The sequence below is a fragment of the Dendropsophus ebraccatus genome, chromosome 14, assembly GCF_027789765.1.
Source record: "Dendropsophus ebraccatus isolate aDenEbr1 chromosome 14, aDenEbr1.pat, whole genome shotgun sequence".
Classification (NCBI taxonomy): domain Eukaryota; kingdom Metazoa; phylum Chordata; class Amphibia; order Anura; family Hylidae; genus Dendropsophus; species Dendropsophus ebraccatus.
Window position 1 is genome coordinate 73,394,091 of NC_091467.1, and position 27,540 is coordinate 73,421,630.

General features: G+C 41.7%; 1 protein-coding gene and 1 long non-coding RNA gene across 8 annotated transcripts in view; one reads left to right on the top strand and one right to left on the bottom strand.

The window, feature by feature from the left end:
* Window positions 1-27,540, top strand: part of BAHCC1 (BAH domain and coiled-coil containing 1) — a 111,703-nt gene that overhangs the window by 23,689 nt on the left and 60,474 nt on the right. For 6 of the 7 annotated variants that reach the window (XM_069953784.1, XM_069953783.1, XM_069953786.1 and 3 more), the window contains exon 2: window positions 12,485-12,728. In XM_069953784.1, coding sequence (XP_069809885.1) covers window positions 12,575-12,728 — 154 coding nt within the window. In that variant the 5' untranslated portion in view covers window positions 12,485-12,574. Of the gene's footprint in view, window positions 1-234; window positions 253-12,484; window positions 12,729-27,540 lie in introns of those variants that run through there. The other variant, XM_069953785.1, reaches the window with a different exon arrangement.
* The window catches only part of LOC138772959 (uncharacterized), a 30,515-nt gene continuing 22,975 nt past the window's right edge, over window positions 20,001-27,540 (bottom strand). Inside the window, exons 4-6 of the long non-coding RNA XR_011359854.1 lie at window positions 25,273-25,559; window positions 22,354-22,545; window positions 20,001-20,165 (exon numbers count right to left, since the gene is read on the bottom strand). This is a non-coding gene — a long non-coding RNA (uncharacterized lncRNA). The remainder of the gene's footprint in view (window positions 20,166-22,353; window positions 22,546-25,272; window positions 25,560-27,540) is intronic.

A 27,540-nucleotide genomic window follows, 5' to 3' on the forward strand; every position in this document is an offset into this window, starting at 1 on the left:
CCGGTGGATTCTGCGGCCAAACAAACCTTCATGTGGATTTTCAGATTGAAGATTTTTTTTTTAAAATATATTTTTGGAAGATATATATTTTTTTTAATTCTTCCCCCATCTGTTCTTGGATCCAGAAAAATCGTCGATATAACCGGAGACTCCTCTCATATATCAGGAATTATTCTGCAGATGAAGGAACCAGCTCCATCCCCCCACATCCCCCCAACCCAGGAGGAATATGGGGGGGCCCTGCAAATATAGGTACTATCCCTGCACCTAACCTATGTCTGTCTATCTATCTATCTCCTATCTATCTATCTATCTATCTATCTATCTATCTATCTATCTATCTATCTATCTATCTATCTATCTCCTATCTATCTATCTCCTATTTATCTATCTATCTCCTATCTATCTATCTATCTATCTATCTATCTATCTATCTATCTATCTATCTATCTCCTATCTATCTATCTATCTATCTATCTATCTATCTATCTATCTATCTATCTATCTCCCTATCTATCTATCTATCTATCTATCTATCTATCTATCTATCTATCTATCTCCTATCTATCTGTCTATCTATCTATCTATCTATCTATCTATCTATCTATCTATCTATCTATCTCCCTATCTATCTATCTATCTTCTATCTATCTATCTATCTATCTATCTATCTATCTATCTATCTATCTATCTCCTATCTATCTATCTATCTATCTATCTCCTATCTATCTATCTATCTATCTATCTATCTATCTATCTATCTATCTATCTATCTATCTCCTATCTCCTATCTATCTATCTCCTATCTATCTATCTATCTCCTATCTATCTATCTATCTATCTATCTATCTATCTATCTATCTATCTATCTATCTATCCATCTCCTATCTATCTCCTATCTATCCATCTCCTATCTATCTCCTATCTATCTATCTATCTATCTCCTATCTCCTATCTATCTATCTCCTATCTATCTATCTATCTCCTATCTATCTATCTATCTATCTATCTATCTATCTATCTATCTATCTATCTATCCATCTCCTATCTATCTCCTATCTATCCATCTCCTATCTATCTCCTATCTATCTATCTATCTATCTATCTATCTATCTATCTATCTATCTATCTCCTATCTATCTATCTCTATCTATCTATCTATCTCCTATCTCTCTATCTCCTATCTATCTCCTATCTATCTATCTATCTATCTATCTCCTATCTATCCATCTCCTATCTATCTCCTATCTATCCATCTCCTATCTATCTCCTATCTATCTATCTATCTATCTATCTATCTATCTATCTATCTATCTATCTATCTATCTATCTCCTATCTATCTATCTCCTATCTATCTATCTATCTCCTATCTATCTATCTCCTATCTATCTATCTATCTATCTATCTCCTATCTCTCTATCTATCTATCTATCTATCTATCTATCTATCTATCTATCTATCTATCTATCTATCTATCTCCTATCTATCTCCTATCTATCTATCTATCTATTATCTATCTATCTCCTATCTATCTATCTATCTATCTATCTATCTATCTATCTATCTATCTATCTATCCATCTCCTATCTCCTATCTATCTATCTCCTATCTATCTATCTATCTATCTATCTATCTATCTATCTATCTATCTATCTATCTATCTCCTATCTATCTATCTATCTATCTATCTATCTATCTATCTATCTATCTATCTCCTATCTATCTATCTCCTATCTATCTATCTATCTCCTATCTATCTATCTATCTCCTATCTATCTATCTATCTCCTATCTATCTATCTATCTATCTATCTATCTATCTATCTATCTATCTATCTATCTCCTATAATGTTATATCTTTATACTTCTTATTATCTATATATGGGGCAGCTTTCCCCGCTTCCCCTGGATTTGGGTGTTGGGAGACCCCAGCCAGGATCAGCTTGCAGGGGATGGGGTGGGGGTGGGGGAAGCTGATCTTTCAATACTCTGTAATTGCAAAGCAGGGGATTTTAAGGAAAACAGCAAGAACACAATAGATTAAGATTTCAGACCAAGGAGAAGGGGGGGGGGGGGGGGGGTCCTTCTGGAAAACAAAAGAGTCCAACTATTTATTTATTTTTTACCCAAGTTTTATTGAAGTCAGAATGTGTGTAATGTATTATCTGTGTGGATGGTGATTGTGGTGAGGTGTGTACAGTGTGATAGGAGCTTGTTGTTTATGTGACTATACAGTGTGATGTGTGTGTGTGTGTGTGGATGTATGTCTGTATGGATGGTAAGGAGGGGTATTATATGTGTATGGATGGTGAGGTGGGGTATTATTATGTGCATGGATAGTGAGGTGGGGTATTATATGTGTATGTATGGTAAGGTGGGGTATTATATGTGTATGGATGGTGAGGTGGGGTATTATATGTGTATGTATGGTGAGGTGGGGTATTATTATGTGCATGGATGGTGAGGTGGGGTATTATATGTGTATGGATGGTGAGGTGGGGTATTATATGTGTATGTATGGTGAGGTGGGGTATTATATGTGTATGGATGGTGAGGTGGGGTATTATATGTGTATGGATGGTGAGGTGGGGTATTATATGTGTATGGATGGTGAGGTGGGGTATTATATGTGTATGTATGGTGAGGTGGGGTATTATATGTGTATATATGGTGAGGTGGGGTATTATATGTGTATATATGGTGAGGTGGGGTATTATTATGTGTATGGATGGTGAGGTGGGGTATTATTATGTGTATGGATGGTGAGGTGGGGTATTATTATGTGTATGGATGGTGAGGTGGGGTATTAGATGATGTGTATGGATGGTGAGGTGGGGTATTATTATGTGTATGGATGGTGAGGTGGGGTATTAGATGATGTGTATGGATGGTGAGGTGGGGTATTAGATGATGTGTATGGATGGTGAGGTGGGGTATTAGATGATGTGTATGGATGGTGAGGTGGGGTATTATATGTGTATGGATGGTGAGGTGGGGTATTATATGTGTATGGATGGTGAGGTGGGGTATTAGATGATGTGTATGGATGGTGAGGTTTTTTTTTTTCTTATTTGAAATACATTTTTTTTTATTCTTACATCAAATAGGGACAGAATACATGTCAGATTTACATCCATGTTGTATGATGGCAAGTTCTAAAATTTCACGATAATACAATTGCAAGATTGTGTAACTGTGGGTTATTATATGATGTGTGAACTGTGTAGTATGTCTGTGTGTATATATATATATTGTTATCATATCTTAATCTCTGATTCCTGGTTCATATATATTATGGTGTGTGTGTACTATACCTGTATATATTATAGTATGTGTGGTTATTACATTATGGTGGCTGTGTATACTATACCTGTATATATTATAGTGTGTGTGGTTATTACATTATAGTGAATGTGTATATATTATAGCGCGCTGTGTATAACAATTCATATTTGTTACAATGTTGTATTTACAAAACTTCCCCCATAATACAATCCTGATAAATATTCATGTTCTGCGCTTCTCACTTCATACACATTATTATGGTGTGTGTGTGTGTATGTATATATATATATATATATATATATATATATATATATATATATATATATATATATATATATATATATATAATGTGTGTGTGCCAATGGTATAGTAGTGTAAGGGTGAATGTACTTTGATACATGTGTGAATATGTCTGTATGTCTATATTGTATGGTGTGTATATGGTATATTAATATACTGTGGTGTGTTTGTGTGTGTGTGTGAGTATATATATGTGTGTGTATATGTGTATATATATGTGTATGTATTCTATTAATCGTGATATGTATTATGTCTGTAAGCTATAGTAGTGTTTGTATTATTATGGTGTTTGTGTCCTATGATACGTATGTATGATTGTGCTTTACTCTTGATGATGTCTGTATTTGTATGTGTTGGTATAATACAGGTATAGATGTGTGTGATTAATTTAGGATGATGGCTGAATGTATACATCTCCGGATAGGTGTATTTATAGATTTTTAGTGTGTGCGCACACACACTAATACACAGAACCACACATCATATTATAGATTTCTATAGTACACACACACACACACACACACTAATACACAGAACCACACATCATATTATAGATTTCTATAGTACACACACACACACACACACACTAATACACAGAACCACACATCATATTATAGATTTCTATAGTGCACACATTGTATTCTTTATCATGGCACACACATAATATAAAGCCTACTCACTATACATATAATACAACCTTACAGACAGTACACAATACAGCTCCCATACATATAGTGTACACACTGACCCATGCCATCACAGTCTCTGTATATTATTATTATTATTATTATTATTATTATTATTATTCTCCTCTTCCTCCTCCTCCTCTTCTCCTCTGTCCCGGTGCTGCTGGTACAATGTCTCTGTTTCTTCGCCCAGCGTCTCTGTGTTATTTTGCGTTGACAATCCAGGTCTATGGGAGACGCACTCTCTTTATTTCCACTGTGCACTATTAAATATTAATACAATGCAGTTTGAGGATCCTACAGAGATTACATTCTCACTGACAGGGAAGTGTCACTTTAGATCAACTTGCACAATTACAAAGACCCCCCCTCCCCCCTCTATTTTTTTTTCCGCCCTTGATCTAGGTGGACCCTGTGATATAGTGGCTAATAATCAGTATTATTCACGTAAGGCTCAGACCAGGCCGTGATAGATCCTGGTTTCTATAGGAAGGTGTGGACCTCGTGCTGCCAGGTCTCTCTAGAGCTGCTTCTTGCACCTATGGCGTGTGTGTGTATGTATGTGTGTGTGTGTGTGTGTGTATGTATGTGCGCGTGTGTGTTTTTTGATGACTTTTCCTATAGAATGGCGCGATGCCTTCTCCTCCCTGTGCTGATAACAATGAATAATTACAGTACAACTCCTGTCATTGCCTGGCCTGCCATTGTCTGGGAACCTTGTACAAGCTCCTACCCAATACACTGTATATACTGTATACACTCAGCACCGGCCTGACGTACAAATCATCTCTAATATATAAAATATGTAAAAAAAATAAAAAATTCTATAGAAGGTGAATCTCTCCAGGGTCATAGCTGCTACCCAGATCCCCCATCCAGCTGTGTGCAAAGCTTTGTCTTAGCTGATTCCATTAATCCACAGCCTTGTATTATCCTCTATGTCTAAAAAGGAAAAAGGAAAAAAAAAAAAATTGCTTTCACTGACACGACGTGACTGCGCTGCGAGGAGCGGGTATGCCTATCAATATATGTATTCTACCCTATAGACAATGCTGATATTTGTTGACAGCTGCAGCATAGCGTGGGTTAATACCCACCATGGGTTTTCATGGGGCGTTAGTCTCCACCGATCACTTTAATTTCAGCCTTTAGTTTTAGCATTGGAGGAATATTAGGTGAGGGGGTCTGATTCGCTTCTCACAAACAAAAAATAGGGAAAATAGGGTCATAAAAATCCGAGCAGAATAATTACCCCCCATTACTTGTCATCTGCTTTGTGTGCTTGTATCTGTACTATAGGTGACCCCCCCCCCCCCAATTACTTTTTTTATTCCTTTTCATAATTATGTTGCAATTGGCAAAATTAGAGATGTAGATTGTAAAAATTGTTTAAAATATTATATTATATATATTCAAAAAAATAATATATACATATATAAATATAAATATATATGTGTGTGTATATATATATATATATATATATATATATATATATATATATATATAATGTGTGTGTGTGTGTATATATATGTATATGTGTGTATATATATATATTTTTTTTTTTTTGTTTCACAGCTTTACCTAACATTACGCATGAAAAATCACACTACATACATGTGTCTACTACCTATTTTTAAAAGACAAATACAAAAAACAAAGAAAAAAAAAAAAAGATTTTTCCTGTAATATAAATTCAAAAAAATAATTACATCCCGTACGCTTTACCCCACCCTCGCCTTCAAGCCACCACCCCCCCCCACCCCAAAAGAAAAAAATTAGGAAAATTTAATAAACTGTGTAAAAACTTATTTTGGAAAAATTTAAATAAAATGAGAAAATTCCCAATTCTCCTCCAATCTCAATAGAACATTGACGACTATCCACTTTGTTAAAAAGTAAAATTTTAGTAAATAAAAAAAAATGCATAAATAAATAGATTTGCATGTTAAAAAAAATAAATAAATAAAAAAAATTCCAAAGGTCAGGCTCCCTGTGTATCCAGGGTCTATTTTCCCATTGCTCTTAGGATGATGTAAGTGGTAAGATTATAAAAATGAGTATTGGAAACAGCTGGACATGTCCCAGAAGTGTATTTTGGAGCGGTCCCACAGTCGGGCAGCCTGGATGGAAGGAGAGGTGCAGGCCCGGGCTATGGAGGCGGCCTGGTGAAATATTGCTCCGTAACAGGGCAGTAATTGTTCTGTATTCCCTGACAAGTGGGCACCAAGAGACAAATGGCACATAAATAAGAAGGAGCTTGGACACAGGACAACACCATGTAATGTATACAATATTTCCCATTCAGTCATCAGTGCAGTTTTATTGGAGCCCTTGGTTTGGGCCGTCATTGTGTCCGTGCTCGCTGCTGTCCTGGTGTCATCGTGTAGTCGGATGTGAGATTAGGGATGGAACATGTGCGGATAATATGTGTGTGTGCCGTATGTTATTAGATCCACCTAATAGTTATTACACCAGGTTATGTCAACGCAATACCGCTGCACAAACGTTTACCTTCAATGTTTATGTTTAAAAATTTCAAATATTTAGATTTAAAATTAAAATTTTTCATTTATTCTTGTAAATAAATCAGTTAGTTATAAAGGCTTTTAGTAAAATGGGATTTTTTTTGTTTGTTAAAATTAAAAATGTTTGTAATTTTTTTTTATTTTTAATTTTTTTTAAAGATCTGCTTTGAACCTACTGTTTTCCGTGATTTCGGAATCAGGTTGGACTATAAGGATACGTTATCCCATCTAGATTACTTTTTATTCTGTAAATGTACAAAATTGCTGAAATTTTCAGAGTTTTGTGTTTGCTGCATTCGGAGGGGTCTTATTAACCGTGCCAGCCTCGTGGGATCCATTCGTTCATTATGGTCAATGAATAACATGACTTGTCCTATATGTCCATTCTCTGTGGGCGGTGATGTGGACACGGCTTCCATTGTTCAGCAGTCGTCATATAGGAAGCTGGATATATATGGCTGAGCAGAGTCAGGTTGGCCATATAGGAAGCTATTCTACAATTTTTTTACAGTACTGATCTGGATTACAATTGATGACCAATCCAATAGATCAGATCTGTTTAGCCGATGGGAGATCACATTGACTTACATGGGCACCATATGTGGCAGAACCACCTGCAGGGTGATGAGGCCGATACAATATTAAACATTGTCGTGAATTATCCACAGAGTTGTCCGAGCTGTTGATGATCTGTAGTGAAAATCGCCTATTTTTGACTGTAGTGTAATTTACGCATCAATTACCGATTAGTGTTAATTTTGCTTTTTAAATGTATTTGCGGCTTTGTATTAATCCATTTAGACTGGCATCTTTTTAAAGAATGTCCCCTGCTCAGGCCTTGTTTTTTTATTTTTTATGTGGGTATGGACACCTAGCTTTATTCAGAAGAGGAGTGTAGCAGCAAGTGCTCAATTTTCCTGCAGCGCCTCCGCAGGGTAAACTGGGCATTACACCCTGAAATCAATGGCCTCCCTCTTTAGGTTCCTCCAAAACAAGGGAGAATCTTTGGCCAAATTTTTGAATGTGGGGGGGGGGGGGGGGGGGGGGGGGGTCTATTAACTCCAGACTTCTTGGGTCAATAGATGATATTGTTTGAATATTGTTTGAATAAACTTATAACTTATACATGAAGCCAGTCTAGATAGAGTCCACATCTTTATGTATAAAGTGAGTAAGCAGAGTTTATAACTTCCTCCCTGCTAGGTAAAGAGACCCGGGATGGCCGCCAAGGCCTAGGCATAAACAGACACTATGGGGGAGATTTATTAAACATGGTGTAAAGTGAAACTGGCTCAGTCGCCCCCGGCAACCAATCAGATTCCACATTTCATTTTCCAAAGAGTCTGTGAGGAATGAAAGGTGGAATCTGATTGGTTGCCGGGGGCGACTGAGCCAGTTTCATTTTACACCAGTTTGATAAATTTCCCCCTATACCTTTTTAGTCTCTTATCTTGGTCTACCGATTTGATGTGTGTGTATATAGATAGATAGATAGATAGATATAGATGGATGGATGCCTGGGAGCAGCCATTTTGGAAATGGGGAAGGTTGTTGGTCAATGGGGTATTAATAGGAGGCCGATGGGAGTAGTAATGTGACCACTTCACCTCCCCTGTGTGCGGGGTTCCTTTCCTTTCCCTGGATACTCAGGCTTTATAACAGAAGTAACTGATCCAATATGGCGTCACCCTTCCCTCCAGGCGGAATTCCCGGCGGATAGTGATATCTGTGTACTGCAGCTTAATACACAATACTGCCGGAGTATTACAGTCTCTCTTATAAGAAATTCTAAGCTTGTCTTATTTATGATTGTTGTTACCGATCCCTCTCAGGGGAACAAGGGTGGGATCAATCTCCGATCACAACACATTTATTAAGAAGTATCTGTTTTCTGGGGCCGATACCAGGACGCCTGTGCCGGCTCATTTTGATAACCTTAACTTGTATAAGTTTTTGTTGAGAATGTGTATATATTTTTGTTTAAAGCTGTCCATAAAAAAAAAATATATATATATATATATATATATATATATATATATATATATATATATATATATATATATGCATGCATTACTTTTTTTTTTTTATTCTTTAAGCAATTGTGGAAGAAAAAAAATTTCTGAACTATTTGGGGACAATTTTTTTTATTTTTATTTTAAGTAGACCAGAACAGGTATTGTTTATATGATCATAACAGTTAACATCACAGGTTATGGAATGATCAGTGATCCTATCAATACACCTTCTTGGCTTGCGTCCAATGGCGTGTATGGTTATATGGTAACTTGAAGGGGTGATTACTTTAGAATAACACTAACTCCTATTCAGCTGATCACATTGGGTTCCAGTTGAGAAACCCTCAGCGATCAGCTATTCCCCCTGAGGGAAGCTGCAGATGGACGAGGGCTGCTGCAGGGAAGATGTAATATCGCATACGTGAAGATGCAGGAGCTGCCAGACCTGCTCTTACAGGGGTAGTCACAAGTCATATTATATTACAAAACATATTCATATCAAATAGTCAATATAGCCTGTTTGTCTATGCATAGATTTTTTTTTTTTTTAAATCCTTAAAACCTCTCATTGTGAATATGTGCATGGACTGGGACCCTGGCCTCTTGTCACTCTTCACCATGCATGCCTATGAGATGACCCAACCTTGTCTGACCACTCGTACTCAAAATTTCCCTCACTATCTAATGACCCCTTGATGGATAGACATGCCTTTTTTTTGGATCTTTTTTTCACTATTGACCACCGACCATCCATCACCTTTGAGTGTTGCCAATATATTCCATTGAACTAGTGACTATATACTTGTCTTTCATCACATTGTTGGTATGGCTGGCTTCCCAGATGTGGGGGTAGCCTTGGCTTTGGGGTGGTCTTAATCAGAAATGATTAACAGTGGGTAGCTTCATTTCTTGCTTATGGGCCGAAAGGGCCGTATAAAATGTAGGAGGAGTTGTTGTGTGGTCTTTAGAAAAGTTTTTTTTATTTATTTTTATTTTTTAAAAAGAGGAGAAATCTCAGTCTTTCCTTTATGACCTGTTCAGTGTTCATAGTCTGTTCCTAGCTTTGGCCTCAATAATCTGTCAGATAAATCTCACCAGGCTAATAAGGAATAAAAACCACCTGTACTTACCTGCCATGATCCCTCACCACTCCTGTCCCAATGGGGCCTGCTCCCCGCTGCTCCCTACTTCCTGGTTTCTGTCCCAACATAATTTAGTGCCTGCTCAGCCAATCACTGAGATGATTCGGTAATTGTGGCCAGTGATTGCAGAGTGGCCATTTTCTTGTGTTGGGAAATGTGACAAGGCACCAATGAAATAGGGGGGTGGGGGCATTGCAGGCGAGTACAACCCCCCCATAGAAATAGAAATATATAAATTGCATGACAACCCTTTTTATGAGAGATCCTAAATCCTATTGCTTCTAAGGACTCTTTGACCAATATGAAGTAAGTGGGACTCCATTGATCTCATCAATATAAGGAGGTTAGGCTCATCAGGTAGTCCGCCATTCCTTCTAAGCCCCCAACCTGCACGCTCTGCCAATGGGGAGTGGAGAATACGCTGCTGCCAGATACCTCAGGTGGCTGCTTATATCCCTTGAGAACAAAAGTATTGGACATCTTGAAATCCAACTGTCCAGCTCTTCTTTCCTCCACCATAGATGGTCAACTGGTCCCACCAAAATCGGTCAACACTTTAATGCACATGGCCACTTTAATAGACCTCTATTTCCAGCAGCAACGGAGTTAACGCTCGCCATGCATGCAAGATCTCTCTTTCCAGCTGCATGTAACACCCAGCGGCCCCTTCACATTTCCATGCTCCTGTAATTATTGCAATAATTAGTATAGTTAATGTGGATTACGTTTAAACTAATAATTGCAGTCCATATCATGAATGGGTCAGAGGTGAGCGGCCTCCTGGATCTCTCTTCTAATTGGAAGATTCGGCTTAAATATAGATAAAATTCCCCACTGCGACATTCCATTTGGTTTAATTTTGAAATTTTTCTGCTATCTAAAATTTAACTCCGTCAGCGCCTGGTCGGTCAGTCTGGAAGGACGGCAGTTAATTCCCTGTAGCGTCGGCAAAAACAAATGTTTTGATATAAATTTTCCAAATTTTTTTTCTTTTAACGGTCAGTTGGAATCACATGACCTTTGGCGCCTTGTACCATAATTTTTTTTAGTTTTTTTTAATGTAAGTGAGTGACTATTCATTATTTTTTTTTTTAATTGTATTTTTTTTTTTTATTTAAATCTCTATATTTGGCAGATTTCCTCGTGGTGTGTGGCTGGTGTGGCCTTGATGCTATACCGAGCACACTTGTTACATAAGTTCAGCAGAGACTGTAAATCAAAGAGCACCTATCTACGGACGCCGATGAATAAAAGTGTTTACCACACATGTTATAGAATGTCTATCCTAAAAATAAGTGATTTATTTTGTTCTAAAATTTCTTGGCTCCTAAAGACGTGTTCATGCCGGGGACTGTAAGAATGGCATGCACTTGTTCTTTGCATTGAATGTCTGCACATTCCCATCAGTGACAGTCAGTTTTATGGTTCACATTACTAGCTGGAATAGCTCGGAGCCGGTCTTTGGGTCTTCATTCCTTATCGCATCTTGCCCTGGAGGTGGCGGTGATGGTGGGGTAGGGTGTGGGGCTCTTTGATATATCTGCACTCGTGTCCGATCCTACTGCTGGTAAAAGGTTCTAGGGTTTGGTGTGTTTGTAGGATTTGATATTCAGTGTATTCTTCCTGGTTTAGTAACCTAATACGATCATGAATAGGGCTTAAAATACACCTACCAGGATGAAATGCCTTAAGTACCATCTAAATTTATCAAAAGTTTGGAGACTGCTTTTTGATATATTGCTTCTATGCAGAGAGATGATCCCTTGAAGTTGTGCAGGCCCCGGTCACCTTCTCCACCCATGTCCCACCTGGTCATCCTCTCCACCAGCACCCAGCCCCCCATGGGGTCACCCTTTCCACCAACGTGCAGGTCCTTGTGAGGTCACCCTTTCCACTAGTGTCCAGGCCCCCAAGGGGTGCATCCTCCCCACCAGCGTCCAGCCCCGGTGGTTCACCCTCTCCACAAGCGTCCAGGCTCCTGGTGGTTCACCCTCTCCACAAGCGTCCAGGCTCCTGGTGGTTCACCCTCTCCACCAACTTTCAGACCCCAGTGGTCACCCTCTCTAAAAGCGTTCAGGCTCCCCGTGGTCACCCTCTCCACCAACTTTCAGACCCCAGTGGTCACCCTCTCTACAAGCGTTCAGGCCCTAGGTGGCCACCCTCTCCACAAGTGTTCAGGCTCCCCCCCGTGGTCACCCTCTCCACAAGTGTTCAGGCTCGCCCTGTGGTCACCCTCTCCACAAGTGTTCAGGCTCCCCCCGTGGTCACCCTCTCCACAAGTGTTCAGGCTCCCCGTGGTCACCCTCTCCACAAGTGTTTAGGCTCCCCGTGGTCACCCTCCCCACAAGTGTTTAGGCTCCCAGTGGCCGGCCACCCTCTCCACAAACTTCAACACCTATTGTGCACATTTGGTAGTCTACAACCACTCAAGGTCACATAAACTTACTAAGCCGACTCCATAACCTGCTAAATTTTCCAATAATGGGTTTCTATGTAATTTTTAATATACTTTGTTTTTTTTCCTCCTATAGAGAATGATACCGGAGCTTCAAGAGGAGCCCGGCAACGTTCCCGGGACTTCCTACTAAACTCTGCTGCCCTATATTTCACTCCCTCCCGTGATGGACGGCCGGGAGTTTGTTCCCCCTCCTCACTTGAGTCACCGCGGAGCCGGCCGGATGAACCCACCTGCGGGCCACAGTGCGGTGCAGCACCCAGGACATTTCCAGGCCACCAAATACTTTTCCTCACCCCTCCCAATGGCAACCCACACTGGTAAGTGCCTTACTGCTGTCTTATAACGTACAAAATCAGAGACTGTCATGTGATAGAACTAGGATGAAAAATGGTGACCATGTTGTGCTGAAGACGTTCACTAGGATCCTTCCTGGTTGTATGATGCGTGACCGCTAGGGCCGGTGATCGCGTACATGACACCGCAGCCAATGACCAGGGACCTCATTATCAGTGTAGAACATCGGAGAAGACTAATACAGCTGGATGCATAAGTAAAGCAAGAGAGATGGGGAGAGAAATAGAGAGCTGAATAAATAGTGCTAGAAAGGGATGGATGGAAGAATAGAGAGAATGATGCAAGAATAGAGGGAATAAAAGATAGAAGTATAAAGCTATAGGGGAGAGATGGAAGAATGAAGAGAGATGGAAAAAGAGAAAGAAAGATGAAGTATAAAGAGAGAGTTGGGCGGAGAGCTGAATTAACAGTGCTAGAAAGGGATAGATGGATGAAAGAATAAAGGGAGAGATACGAGAATATAGAGTAAAAGAGAGATGGAAGTGTAAAGAGAGGTGGATAGAGAAATAGATTAATAGAGAGAGGCAGAGAGCTGAATGAATGGTGCTAGAAAGGGATGGATGATGAAAAAATAGTAAGAGATGGAAAAAGGGAAGAGATGGAGGAAGAGAGAGCAATGGAGAGAGAGATTAAAGTATAAAGAGAGAGGGGAAGAGAGAGATGGAAGAGAAAAAGCAGTAGAGAGCGAGGAGAGATGGCTGAATAGAGAAATGGATGGAAGAAGAGCCATAGAGAGAGATGGACTGATTGGAAGAGCTTGTCCCCGGTTGCCCGGTGTTACCGTCTTGCACGGGCTGGGATGTGGTTTCCCGTTCTTCCATACGGTATATTTATCCTGACGGCCGTCGTGTAAATAAAATTTCACTTGTATCAACAAATTCAAAAATTTTTTAAATCTTACAAATGACTTTTGTTATTGATGGGGAAGGGGAGTACAGCCAGCTTCTCATACAGCGGCCTAAGCAACTTGGCCTTAGTTATCTCTCATTTGCTTTTGGCGCCCTCTGACAACTTTGATTCTAAATACTCCGATTTTTTTCCCCAAATTTTTTTTTTCCATTTTGATTTTGCCCTCTGTAAACTTTCCGTATTCTCGTTGTCCATCTTGGGAACCTGATACATTGATAGGTAGATGAAGCTGTTGTCGATGCATATCGTGGAGTCAAAGTTGCAGGATCCTATTTAGAAGGAGGTCTCATTGGCTTTGGGTAGATATTGAGAAATGGCTAAAAGCCGCGTCCGGTGTCCCTAATAACAGGACTTAAAGAGGACCTGTCACCCCCCGTGCCGGGGTGACAGGCTTCCGACCCCGCTAGAGCACCTTATATGTACCTGATTACGCCGGGTCCCACTTCTTGAGACGGTCGGGTGACGGAGATTTCCGCGCCCGAAGCCTGGCGTGCGCGCTCCTGAGATGAGTCTAACGCTCATAGAGAATGACGGAGCGTCGGACTCACCAGTCATTCTCTATGAGAGTTGGATCTCAGGAGCGCGTCACCCGACCGTCTCAAGAAGCGGGACCTAGCGCGATCAGGTACGTATAAGGTGCTCTAGCGGGGGTTGGGAGCCTGTCACCCCGGCATCGGGGGTGACAGGTTCCCTTTAAAGGGGTACTTGTTTCAAATCAGCTAGTGTGTCAAAGTTATATAAATTTGTAGGTTTTCTATGTGGATTTGCTGCTGCTCTGGACAGTTCCTGACATGGACAGAGGTGGCAGCAGAGAGCACTGTGTCAGACTAGAGAGAATACACCACTTCCTGCAGGACATACAGCAACTGATAAGTACTGGTGATTTTAAAATAAAAGTTAATTCCGAACCTGACACCAGTTGATATGAAAGAAAAACTATTTTGCTGGAGTACCCCTTTAATCCCCCCTCCCTTTCAGGCCGTAATCTAATTTAAATTTTTTTGCGCTCTCTATGCATTTATGCCTTCGTCTGATTTTCGTATACTTGGTAAAGCTGTCCATGTTTAAAAATAAGCGTAACTATAAGTCTTAACCTAAAATCTGGTTGAGGGCAGGGTTTTGGCTGGGTAGGCCCGGGACGCCCTCCATCGACCTCTGTGTGTGTGTATAAACATCCGAATGATTATACGTCTGCCTGTATGTATATATAGCTCCATGGTTTGGTTGGATATTTTTAGAATATTCAAGTGAATTTTTGAAAAAAAAAAAAAAAAAATTTCTGTAAAGACTTTGGATTCCTTCCGTACGCCAGGTTTAACCTACTTTTTGTTTACCGCTTGCTTTTCACATGGTAGTCAGTTTTAGAATAACACAGTAACTGTTATTGCTGCCGGCTTGATGAGCTGTGAATTCTAATGAATTTCTCTGTGCTATAATGGGATTACAATTAGCGCATGGATTAAACTGTGCCATGAAAATCACCAACACTGCGTATTACCAGTTGGGAGAGTGGGGACAACAATGTCCTGTGTGTCTCCAAGAGAAAGCCGCCAACCCATGTCTGCCTTCCATTGTTTGGGACATGGACTTGGGCGCTTAAGTGCGGGGATTTCTCATTTTATTGGAATATTGGCAATTTTTTGCTGAATGTTTTTGAAAAAAAAAAAAAAAAATTTGATTTGTAGAAAATTTTATTTTACTTTTTTTATTTTTTATTTTACTGCTGATGTTTTGAGCTGCCCGCCCAGGGAAGGAAAGGGTTACCTAAGAGAAATAATTCTGTGAATGAGCAGTTAATTAATTCAATCTGAAAGTGTTGCTGTGCGATATAAGTGGCTGGGATTTTGGCACCATTCCACGCAGCGTAGCCAGGAATATCACACACCCTTTTTAAGCCTGTGGTGATTTCTTATTATGGACGTTCTCAATAATTTACCTGACATGATCTGTGTGGATCTACCTGCAGTCTGCGCAGTCTTCCCCCCAGCAGGGGGGCTGAAATAATTACCGAATGCCTCGCCGTGAGAACACAGGCCGACGTGGAGAATTAAAGGAATTTATTTTTAAGGGTAGATATCATTTAAGAGGGCTTGGGGCCAAATGAATACTATTGGGCATCTCGAAATGAAATCTTAATGTGAATTATTATTATTTTTTTATTTTTTTATTATTATTTAATTTTTTAATTCTTTCAAATCAACTGGTGCCAGAGATGTGTAATTTACTTCTATTAAAAAAATCTCCAGTCTTCCAGTACTTATCAGCTGCTGTATGTCCTGCAGGAAGTGGTGTATTCTCTCCAGTCTGACACAGTGCTCTCTGCTGCCACCTCTGTCCATGTCAGGAACTGTCCAGAGCAGCAGCAAATCCCCATAGAAAACCTCTCCTGCTCTGGACAGTTCCTGACATGGACAGAGGTGGCAGCAGAGAGCAGTGTGTCAGACTGGAGAGAATACACGCGGCTACTAGTGTACAGGTAGGGCACATCAGGTACACGTTGCCTGAGATTGGTCCCGTCCTATACACTTATTTCTTCTCGGACTCTTCCCACCTCATTATCAGAAGTGATGGATATGGGGGTTTTGCACCTTGTATATATGTTATCACACTAAATAAACTTTGTCTCTATTTTTGACTTCTTGATTTATGTCTGTCTACCACTACTGTTTCCTTTATGTGTACCTATGCACATAGCCTGGGAATTTTTTTTCTAGTTTTTTCTATTCAGTTATACAGAATAGTCCTTTGATGGTCTCTAGATGTTAGCTGGTAGACCACGTCTGACGTCAGTACACCCAAAAGATAATGTAAGACTGTCCATTTGGCTTTCTGGTCCATTCCTCCTGGTTTATTGACCATGTTGTGGACCTAGAGGACACGCTAGTACCCAGGACCAATGGTGTGAACACTGGCAGTGGATCACCTATACCTAGTTTTCGAGACTGTTCTGTTTTGGTCATGACTATTGTGGAGCGAACTTGCCGAACGTTTGGATACAACAACATTCATCAACGTTTCTGAACCCAAACTTTTGGCAAGTTTGTTCTACGCTAGCCATGAGTTTTTTACCTGCTATGTGGCAAGTTGATCTTGGTGTTTCTTGCCTTTATATACCCCTACAGCTTCTTGTTTTCTCTTGGAGACATTCCTATAGATGTGTGACATGGCTTTCATCTTTGTTGGTCTACAGACGTGGTTGAACCTCCATACGTGTTCTCATTAGAATCAGGCCTTGAGTGACTCCTAGAGTAGTGGAAGACTTCTGATCCCGAGTAGAATATTGGCCTTGCCTGTTCTATCTTTGACCACCTTACGTGGCTTGCAGAACATGTGTGCATATGAATTTGGTACATGTCTCCATTTCGAATCTTCTTTTATTGACTAGAATGCCTAACCTAGATGCAACTTACCCTTCACAGTGGTGGTGTTCCATATATTGCGTTCTTTCCTACCCTCAAGCCTAGAGGAACCTAAATTTGTTTGTCTCATCCTTACGAGAAACCACAGAAGAGCTTGAGAAACCAATGACCTGTTAATGACATTACGGCAAAAGCCATAGCTGATAGACCATGACCAAAGTCTGTAGACCCTGTCATGGGGTTTGTAGGCCCAAGGTATTAACACAGTCGCACTCCACATTGCTATCAACGTTACACAATTCTACTGACCACAGTTTATGGCACTTGTCATCTAGTCTTGTTGTAATAGATCTGTCATCACATGTCTAGATTCCCTCCATCACATGCATCCTCTCCCGCTTCCCCTAACTTTGCATGCAATCCTTGTATTTATTTTGCCATAAATTAAGGAATATAATCAATATTTAGAGAGGACAGATAGATTTATTCCATTTGCATAAACAGATTGAGTGGCTGTTTAGCCGATATTTCAGCATGTCAGGCTGTTTTATTGGACAAATTGATTTACGACTGAGGTAGAACGGATTGGAGGAGACTTGGTGCTGATAGGAAGGAGATTTAGAGGGACCGAGTAAGGAAAGGCAGCCGAGAGGGAAGGGGTCAGGGGGAGTCTTGCTCCTTCCAAGATTATGTTCTTTACTACGTGATGCCAAAATGTTTCCAGCCCCTTAAGTACGTTTTTTTATTATACTTATTAAAAAAAAAAAAAAAACATCAGTCAACACCTTCCAAATCTTGGACAAGTCATGAACAAGTCTATGGGATGGTCAAGAAAATTTCAAAATATATAATCCGATATGAGTCCGATAGTCATCCACTTATTTTTGTGTGTGTGTGTGTGGGGGGGGGGGGGGGGTCGTTGGTCTCTTATATCAGATAGTCTTTCCATAAAGTGGAACCCAAGAACCACCTGACACTTGGTTTATAGTTTTTGAGTTACTCTATCTGGCACATGACATGAAATTTTTTTGGGAAATCTTGGTTCATTTAGAATTTTTTTGTAAAATTATTATATTGTTTAAATGTAAACGATAATCTTCCCATGTGAATGCGGGCAACAATCGAAAAATCGTTTCTGTCGTTGATCGCATCTTTTAAACTGAGCCTAAAATCGTTGTTCGCTAAATATTGGCTAGTCTTCTGTGTATGTGCGCGTCGTTCCTTTATTTGGTGGAAACAAGAAGAGTAATGATTGTAGTAACGTTCTGTGTATTATGGTGAACGATTTCAGCTCGTTCCCAAAAACACTCATTTGCGATCATATTTTTCGTTAAACAGCAAAAACAAAAAATGGCTTTTCTACTAGGACCCTTACAGGCCAAATTCTGGGAAGAAAGGATATGCAAAAAGGAATAGAGATGAGCAAACTTCCCGGACACTTGGCATTTGACTCCCGGTGGCTGAAGAAGTTGGATGCCGCCTTAGGCTATGTTCCCACACAGCATTTTTGGTCAGTATTTTGCAACCAAAACCAGAAGTGGATTGGAAACACAGAAATGCTCTGTTCACACACTGTTAAAATTGAGTGGATGGCCGTCATTTAATGGCAAATAATTACCGTTATTTTAAAACATCGGCCATTGTTTTTGAAATAACGGCCATTATTTGCCGTTTAATAATCCGTGATATTTCAGCAGTGTTTGAGCATAGCCTTTCTGTATCTTTAATCCTCTTCTGGTTTTGGTTTAAAAAATACTGCATGGGAACGTAGCCTTAGAGAGTCCTGGAAAGCCAGGACTTCTTCCCAGACTCCCTATGGCTGCATCCAACTTTTTCACCGGAATTTAATTGCTGAGTGTTTTGGGTTTGGAAGAATCTAATGGTTTGGGAAGTTTGTTCATCACTGGTGGAGGAGTCTTAGAACATGACTGGGGATATACGCCAGGCCATTGATCTCTCCGGTACAGAGCAGGGGGTGGGCTGGTCAGAAGGCTATCCTCATGGGACCACAACATCCTTCATGCTGTGATGGTGCCAGTGGGCTACTTCGCATACCATTTTATAACAAGCGACGTAGATGGAAATCGAGACCTTTATACATGGTCCTTCCTAAAAGACGAGTTCTTCTGCTGACTTCTGGGTAACTGCTGTATCCGCCTGGACCCATCACAAGTGACAACTCTGCTCATCCACTTTAATTAAAGAAAGTAATGAATGAGACGCAACACAATGAGCGGCTTGTAATGTGAGCCGTGCGCTCTGAGCTCACCCCTGCTCCTCTACATGTATGATTCTGCATGTACGTTACATGATACTGGGTAAGAATATACCGCACCATCAGCGCCGGATGAATAGCCGGCTGGAGGTGCCGTAGGCTTCATGAATAAATTAGATATCATGGGGGCCTGAACACTCATTTTTACTAGAAAACCAGTTAGGATGGGCTTGTGTATGGATATGTCTCGGCCTTGAACCTATTAAGGTTGTCTATGAGGGTTACTTAAAGGGCGAGTCCAGATGCAGGTGATATCATCAGGACTGGCCCAGGAAGTGTTAATATTCTTCAATACGGAAACATCTGATAAAATATAGTTTTCAAAATATTTTTTTCCTTATCTGAATGTCACTACTATCAGGCCTCAGGGCAGAGCACAGATTGCACATTGTGTTCCCAGTGGGAGGAGCTTCCTCCTTGTACTCTCTGTCGCCATCTGGTGAGTAAATCTTGTAAGAGCATCCAAGCTGTAGAAGCTGATCAGTACTGTGAGCACAATTCTGCCCCCTATGGACCGGAGTACGGAACTGGGAACCTGAAGTCCCTCTACCACCATGTATTTCTGCATCTGAGGAATGTCGTCCGCCATTATGTGCAGGTGGTGGGAAGCGGATTGCGTGATCAGATGTTTATTGTGTTATCTCAAAAGAAAACTGAGATATAATTGTGATTTATTGCGGGGAATGCTTTGATTTTTGTTTTTGGTTTCTTGCTCCACGAACAAAGGAATAAAGTCTGCAGCAAAAAAAAAAAAAAAAAAAGAAGAAAAACCAGCTTGTCCCACTCCTCATCCTCATCCGCTTTAGGGAGAAAGTAGAATGCTGGTGAGTTGCTGTAATCTCCGACGGTGGAGAAATCTAGAATGAGATGCAATGAGATAGTCGGGCAACAGAAACTGTTTACATTATAAATGCACTTCTAAATATTATGAGGGAAATATATATAGATATGTGTGTGTGTGTGTGTGTGTGTGTGTATATATATATATATATATATATATATATATATATATATATATATATATATATATATATATATATATATATATATATATATATAATATTAAATGTGTGTGTGAATGTTGCCAGTTGTTGTACTAAGGAGAACAAAAATCTGGTACAGCATATGATATGTGACTATGTGACTGGCCTTAGTTTTTCTAATTTGAGCAGATAGTCACACCATGAGGGGCCTGAATAACAGTACTAGCTGCTATATATTGGCCAAATAACACTGCCATACAGTGGCTTACATAGTGCTACTATTACCATACAGTGCAACAATACCATCCAGTGCCAAGTAATACCATCCAGTGCCACCATATAATGTACAAGTAATAGTACCGTCCAGTGCCACCATATAGTGTACAAGTAATAGTACCGTACAGTGCCACCATATATTGTACAAGTTATAGTACCGTACAGTGCCACCATATAGTGTACAAGTAATAGTACCGTCCAGTGCCACCATATAGTGTACAAGTAATAGTACCGTACAGTGCCACCATATATTGTACAAGTTATAGTACCGTACAGTGCCACCATATAGTGTACAAGTAATAGTACCGTACAGTGCCACCATATAGTGTACAAGTAATAGTACCGTACAGTGCCACCATATAGTGTACTGCTATAGAAGTGGTCACAAGCCTCGGGTGTCAAGTTGTCAGTGTTGTCCCCTTCAGATACCTCTACACCATAGCGGGATACTTGGGTACAGCACTAGATGACGGTATGTACTGCGCAGGCTCATCTAATAGCTGTACCCCCTTGGCATATGCTGGCGCTATATAAACATACAGCAGCCTATCTATCATGATAGACTGTGACTGTATTACAGAAACTTCCTTTCCGCAGCCGGGGGGCCGCGCACTGACTAATGCCCCTTGTTCAGTGCGAGGTCCTTTGCCCCCTTTCCATCGCTGCCATCTTGCGGCCTGGCGCTGCCAGCTTCCGCTTCTTGGGGCCTTCCTGACCCGTTGCTTTTTTTTCCCGACTCTATGGCCTTGTTCACATTAACCGTGAAGGGCAGGAGTGATGGGGCGGCCCCTCGGGGAGATGGATTTGTGGAGCGGAGACTGTTACCAACTGATTTAAGCTGCAATTCCCGGCTCAAACAGCCCTTTAAATGATTAAATAGCGTGGCAGCCGTGTTCTCAGCAGTCAGGAGCGCCACTCGCCCCTTATTACACCTAATGGATTGCGCTTCGTTCATTTATTTATTCTGTGATTGTAATATTTGTTGTGGAACACATGCAATCAAATCTGCCCCCCCCCCCGCCTTAAAGGGACACGACGCCTAAAGTCAGCCGCCTCCTGTATAGGACTAAGTGCTTAAGGGGTTAGCCAGGCGTAGAAAACGAGTCCACAAACAGCGCCCCTCTTGTCCTCAGTTTCTGTGTGATATTACAGCTCTGTTCCATTGAAGTGAATAGAACTGAATTGTAATATCACACAAAACCTGAGGGCAGGGGTGGCGCTGTTTTTGCAAGAAAGTATTTTTTCTAATACTGGATAACCCCTTTAAAAACGAACAAACAAAAAAAAACTGGTTACTTTCTGATAACAGCGCCACAATTTTCACAGGTTGTATATGGTATTGCAGTTTAAAAGCCACAACTGCACTTAAAGGGGTACTCCGATTTTTTTTTTCTTTTAAATCAACTGGTTCTCTTAAAGCCACATGGTACTTATCAGCTGCTGTGTGTCCTATAGGAAGTGGTGTATTCTCTCCAGTCTGACACAGTGCTCTCTGCTGCCACCTCTGTCCATGTCAGGAACTGTCCAGAACAGGAGAGGTTTTCTATTGGGATTTGCTGCTGTTCCACACATTTCCTGACATGGACAGAGGTGGCAGCAGAGAGCACTGTCACACTGGAAAGAATACACCACTTCCTGCAGGACATACAGCAGCTGATAAGTACTGGAAGACTAGAGATTTTTAAATAGAAGTAAATTACAAATCTATATAACTTTCTGGCACCAGTTAATTTAAAGAAATGAAAAAAAAAAGATTGGGTGTTATCCCTTTAAGAGACTGTCTTACTTTATGCTGTAGAGCAGGGATAGGGTTAACCCGGTAGGTGACTCATGGTGAGGTTAGGGAATCTCCGGCTGACAGGACAGTCAGGAATGTCTGTGACATCACAGCCCGTTCATTCATTAGTCTCCGGGAGTCAGAACACACATGAGTCTGGAGGAGAGCCGGCCGCCATGGAGCACTGGATGGCAGCTGTCACTTTAATACACAAAGGAAAAAACTTCATTATTCGTTGCGGAAAATTACAGGATCCTGTTAATAAAAGCTGCCAATGCCCATAATACTCCGGCCTGCGGAGCACGGAGACTGCGCTGACTACCTGGTGTGGGGATAGGCCCGGCTGGGAGGACTGGAGGGGCCCTCGTGTGATGGGGGTCATTTACAGTGTATAAGGGGCCCCCCATCCCTGGGAGCCCTGCAGATCTATGGGTGATACTGTATGGAGCCCCAGTGCCTGTACTGCTAGGACCACACTGGCATCTCCTAATGGGACCGCTCAGCTGTCCACCCGACAAGTAGACCACACGTTTGACAAAGGGTCCGACCACCCATAGCGGTCCGACCACCCAATACCATCAATCATTCAGAAATCTACAGAATGTAACGTGGGAGAGAAAAAGCAATAATCTCATCCTCGTAGAAAAAAAAATGGTGGCAGTTGTGGTGTCAGAAAGGTTGCCGATTTTCCCCATTGACTTAAATAGAAAAGGAGAGATTTGCAGTGGGGTCAGGAGGCCCCCATACACCTGAAAGGGGAAACTTTTTCTTTTTTTCCTTCCAAATTGGACAGTTTTACAGATCTATAACTATAAAAAAATCTCCAGTCTTTCCAGTACTTATCAGCTGCTGTATGCCCTGCAGGAAGTGGGGTATTCTCTCCAGTCTGACACAGTGCTCTCTGCTGCCACCTCTGTCCATGTCAGGAACTGTCCAGAGCAGCAGCAAATCCCCATAGAAAACCTCTCCTGCTCTGGACAGCTCCTGACATGGACAGAGGTGGCAGCAGAGAGCACTGTGTCAGACTGGAAAGAATACACCACTTCCTGCAGGACCTACAGCAGCTGATAAGTACTGGAGATTTTTAATAACAGTAAAATACAAATCTGTATAACCTTTGGCCTTCTATTTCTTCTGGAGCTTCATAGGTTAAACGTCCCGGGGCGGCAGCCGGCATATGGTTAATGGATCAGCTGCGAGTGATTCCACGATTAATAATAGTAGGATTCCTTCTCCTTGGGATCGGCCGTCCCCAGTGGATGCGACACACCCGCTCGCACCATTTTTAGTCTTATTTGTCTGTTTCGGAGATTTTTCTCCCTATTATGGGTACAAATATGGCCGGCTCCGTACCACCGCCAGTCCCATGTAAGTTCACCAGCAGAACCGTACGTGGCAGGTAGCGCCGGAGGGACGCTGAGCGTGAAGGGGTTAAACGTTCACATTGCTGGCGTGTAGCCTGACATGTGCTGGCCGTGTACGCGGATGCAGGAGAGCTGGAGTTGGCATATAGCATTGGGGCTGTATTGTTTGTGTTTTTAATGCAGCAGTCCTATGTAAACATGAGGATGTCAAATGGCAAACTCTTCTCTGAGGTGCCTGACGCACTCCTTTTTGCTGTACCCGCAACACTTGGTGTACTGTATCTGCAACATACAATCTACTACTGGAGTATTAGCTCAAGACGAAGAAGACTGAATGCAGGGAGTCCACCTGCAGTCCTATGTAAATCTGAGATGTGCCACATGACAAAGTTAGCTCTGCTATACGAAGTATATTTGGCCTCAAAGCTGTATCTAGAGTATGTGTGATTAATATAGGTGCCTATTTGGGTTCAGACATTCAGTAGTTAATGTTATACAGTAATGGCTGCCCTTAAAGGGGAACTCCAGTGGGGGACAAAATTTCAAGTCAACTGCAGGAAGTGGTGTATTCTCTCCAGTCTGACACAGTGCTCTCTGCTGCCACCTCTGTCCATGTCAGGAACTGTCCAGAACAGGAGAGGTTTGTCTATTTCTGACATGGACAGAGGTGGCAGCAGAGAGCACTGTCTCAGACTGAAGCAAATATGCCACTTCCTGTAGGGCATACAGCAGCTGATAAGTATTGGAAGACTGGAGATATTTACATAGAAAGTTATATAGATTTTCAATTTACTTCTGACACCAGTTGATTTAAAAGAAAAATATTTTTTGCCGTAGTTCCCCTTTAAAGGGATGTTTAGTTATATGAATGCTTCAGCTTTGGCTGCCCAGGCATGATGGGAATTGTAGTTTTGCAGCAGCCAGAAGGCACAAGGTTCCTCATCCCTCATTTATTGCCTCCTGCTCTGACACACTGTAACGGACCCTGCGCTGTTGATGGTTGGGGATGGGGACTGTTTGCATTCACTGACAGCAAGCAGAGATCTTGACCAATGGGGAGAATAGAAATGTGGAATCTGTGTGCATGATGCAGCAGAGCCGAGCTGTAAACCTATGGAGTAGTGCGGTCGCTGCAGTGCGCGGTCGGTTCTCCTCAGTGCGTCCGGCTCTCTCTTATTACAGAGAACGCTGATCTTCTATCCACGGGATCCTGTGATTTACGTTTCTGGCCAACGCCACTTGTGCGAGGGAACAGGTCGTGTGAAGGGGCAGCGAGATGTGTTGTGCATGTGTGTGAACGTTGCGGATGAAGCCTGGGAACCTGGAACGCTGGTCCGGCCTGAGCGCCTGCACCTCTGGGACTATCCCTTTAAGAGGCCGAGGGGGGGTGTGGGAGCCGAAGAGGCAGCTCCGTTCTCAGGAACCCCGCGGCCGGTCCCTTCAACGCTGCTTCTTACCATCCCTCTCACTTTCTAAATGAAAGCAAATGTTGGTGGCGTCTGTTTCCCATCCTGCCCTGGGCCAGCAGTGTCTCTGGTGGAGCATTAGGGGGCGCCCCGGTCACCTGGTTTCCATGTGTCCTCCAGCCTGGTCCATATGTGTCCTCCTGACCTCCGATGCCATACGTGTGTCCTGTGTTCCTCTATAGAGTTTGGCTTGGGTCGCGGGGGGCGATGTCAATCCATAAAATAAGGGGGGGGGGTGTAATATTATTAAACATGTGTGGGAAATATGGCTCCGCGCGTCTCCCAGATATTTGTGCTCGTACGTCTGCCAGAGCCTGGAGATGTGAGCAGCGCCGGTCCAACACACGTCTCCGCTGCTCGTAAGGGTGGAACGAAGAAGCTCGGGCTAGAAGTAAAAAAAAAATAAAAAAAATAACAATTTAAAGGATTGTTTCGCCAGCTGGTGTGTGTATCTAATATATATATATATATATATATATATATATATATATATATATATATATATATTATATATATATATATATATAATTATAATCTATATTATTAAAGGGGTAGTTCATCCAATTTTTTTTTTCTTTTAGATCAATTGGTGTCTGAAAGTTATATAGATGTGTAATTTACTTTAAGTAAAGTTACTATTTTTTTTTTTTTTTAAATCTTCACTCTTCCAGTACTTATCATCTGCTGTAAGTCCTGCATAGAGTGGTGTAATCTTTCCAGTCTTACACAGTGCTCTCTGCTGCCACCTCTGTCCATGTCAGGAACTGTCCAGAGAAGAGAAGTTTTTTTTATGGGATTTGCTGCTGCTCTGGACAGTTCCTGACATGGACAGAGGTGGCAGCAGAGAGCACTGTGTCAGACTGGAGAGAATACACCACTTTCTGCAGGACATACAGCAGCTGATAAGTACTGGAAGACGCAAGATTTTTTTAAAAGTAAATGACAAATCTCTGGCACCAGTTGATTTAAAAGTTTTTTTTTTTTTTTAAATAAAGGAACAGTGCCAGAGTTTCCGAGCTTAGCAAGAATTGGGCTGCAGTACCGCATACAGCCTCTGGCCAAGTGTGGCGCTGTCTTAGGGATGCTTTAAAAAAAAAAAAAAAAAAGCAGCCATGTTTTTCTGATCTCGCACAAACTCTTTACTGTCCAGACTGTGTATAGTTAACCCGTCGCAGTCCTTGTGTCACCTTTAGTTGGTGGTAACGCCGGTCAGCTGTTGGGATGCGTGACGCCAGGGCGGTGTGTCCGTCCGTCTGTGTGGCAGCCTGTCACTAGAAGGACTGTTTGTGTGTAAGACACTAGAAGTGTTGGGCTGTGTGAGTGCGCGGTGCGGTCAGGCACTGTGCCCAGGCAGATAAGCATCATAGGAAAACAGAACAGGCCATGACACCAGTTGTAGACAGAGCTGAAACCCAAGTGGGAGGGAGGGGGCCGGGGACAGTGTCTGTATACTCACACAATCCGCAGAGACGCTGCAGACTGGAATTCATCCGGAATCGCAGAGAAGTTCCAGAGCGCGCGACACTCTGAAGATCTGATTAAGGAATTTTAAATATGTCAAACGTTGTAATAAAATCCTTTAGAGGGTCCTATTCACAAAAACGGAGGGGAAACCACCCAAAACCCCGATGACATCACAAGTCTCCGCCATGTTATTTAATAGGGGGCCGGAATGATGAAAACACTGGGCTTTGTCCTGAAACAGCGCCATTCCTGTCCACTGGTTATTTGTGGTATTGCGGCTTGGCTGCAATGACTGATTGGGCTATGTTGTAATACCAGATACAACCTACGGGGCGGCGCTGTTCTTGGAGGAAAGTAGCTATGTTTTCCTAAAGCCATACAACTAATACGGCTCCGGTAAGGGTTGACCCTGTATCCCCTTTCCCTCACCCTATTATGTAATGATGGGGGTTATCCCAGAAATTGATATCCCAGTATATATCCAGCATATGTGAGATCAAAGGGTTATATAGTGCAGAAGCGCCACCTACGGCCAGTTAGTACCTCCAGAAGCCCCACCTTCCATTTCACCCATAGAACGTAACCTTCTGAGGTGGACAACAAAGTCCATGTCTACGGAGCCACATCTTGCACCTGGGCCCTCGTTGTCTTATACACACCCCTCCTTGGTAACTTAGAGTCTTATGTCCACCATAACAATTCAATTTAAACTGGCGAAACAGTTGGACTATCGAATGCCAGATTAAAGGAGTTCTGCCATTTCCGCAGTGAAGGACAGGGGGCTTGTACACGCTCTCTCCATATTTTGGATCTTCCTCACATCTGTTTGCCAAACGAGTTGTGTTTACGTCTCCTCCACACATTGATCCCAGCTGGGCCCAATGCAACTCTTGACGCTTTGC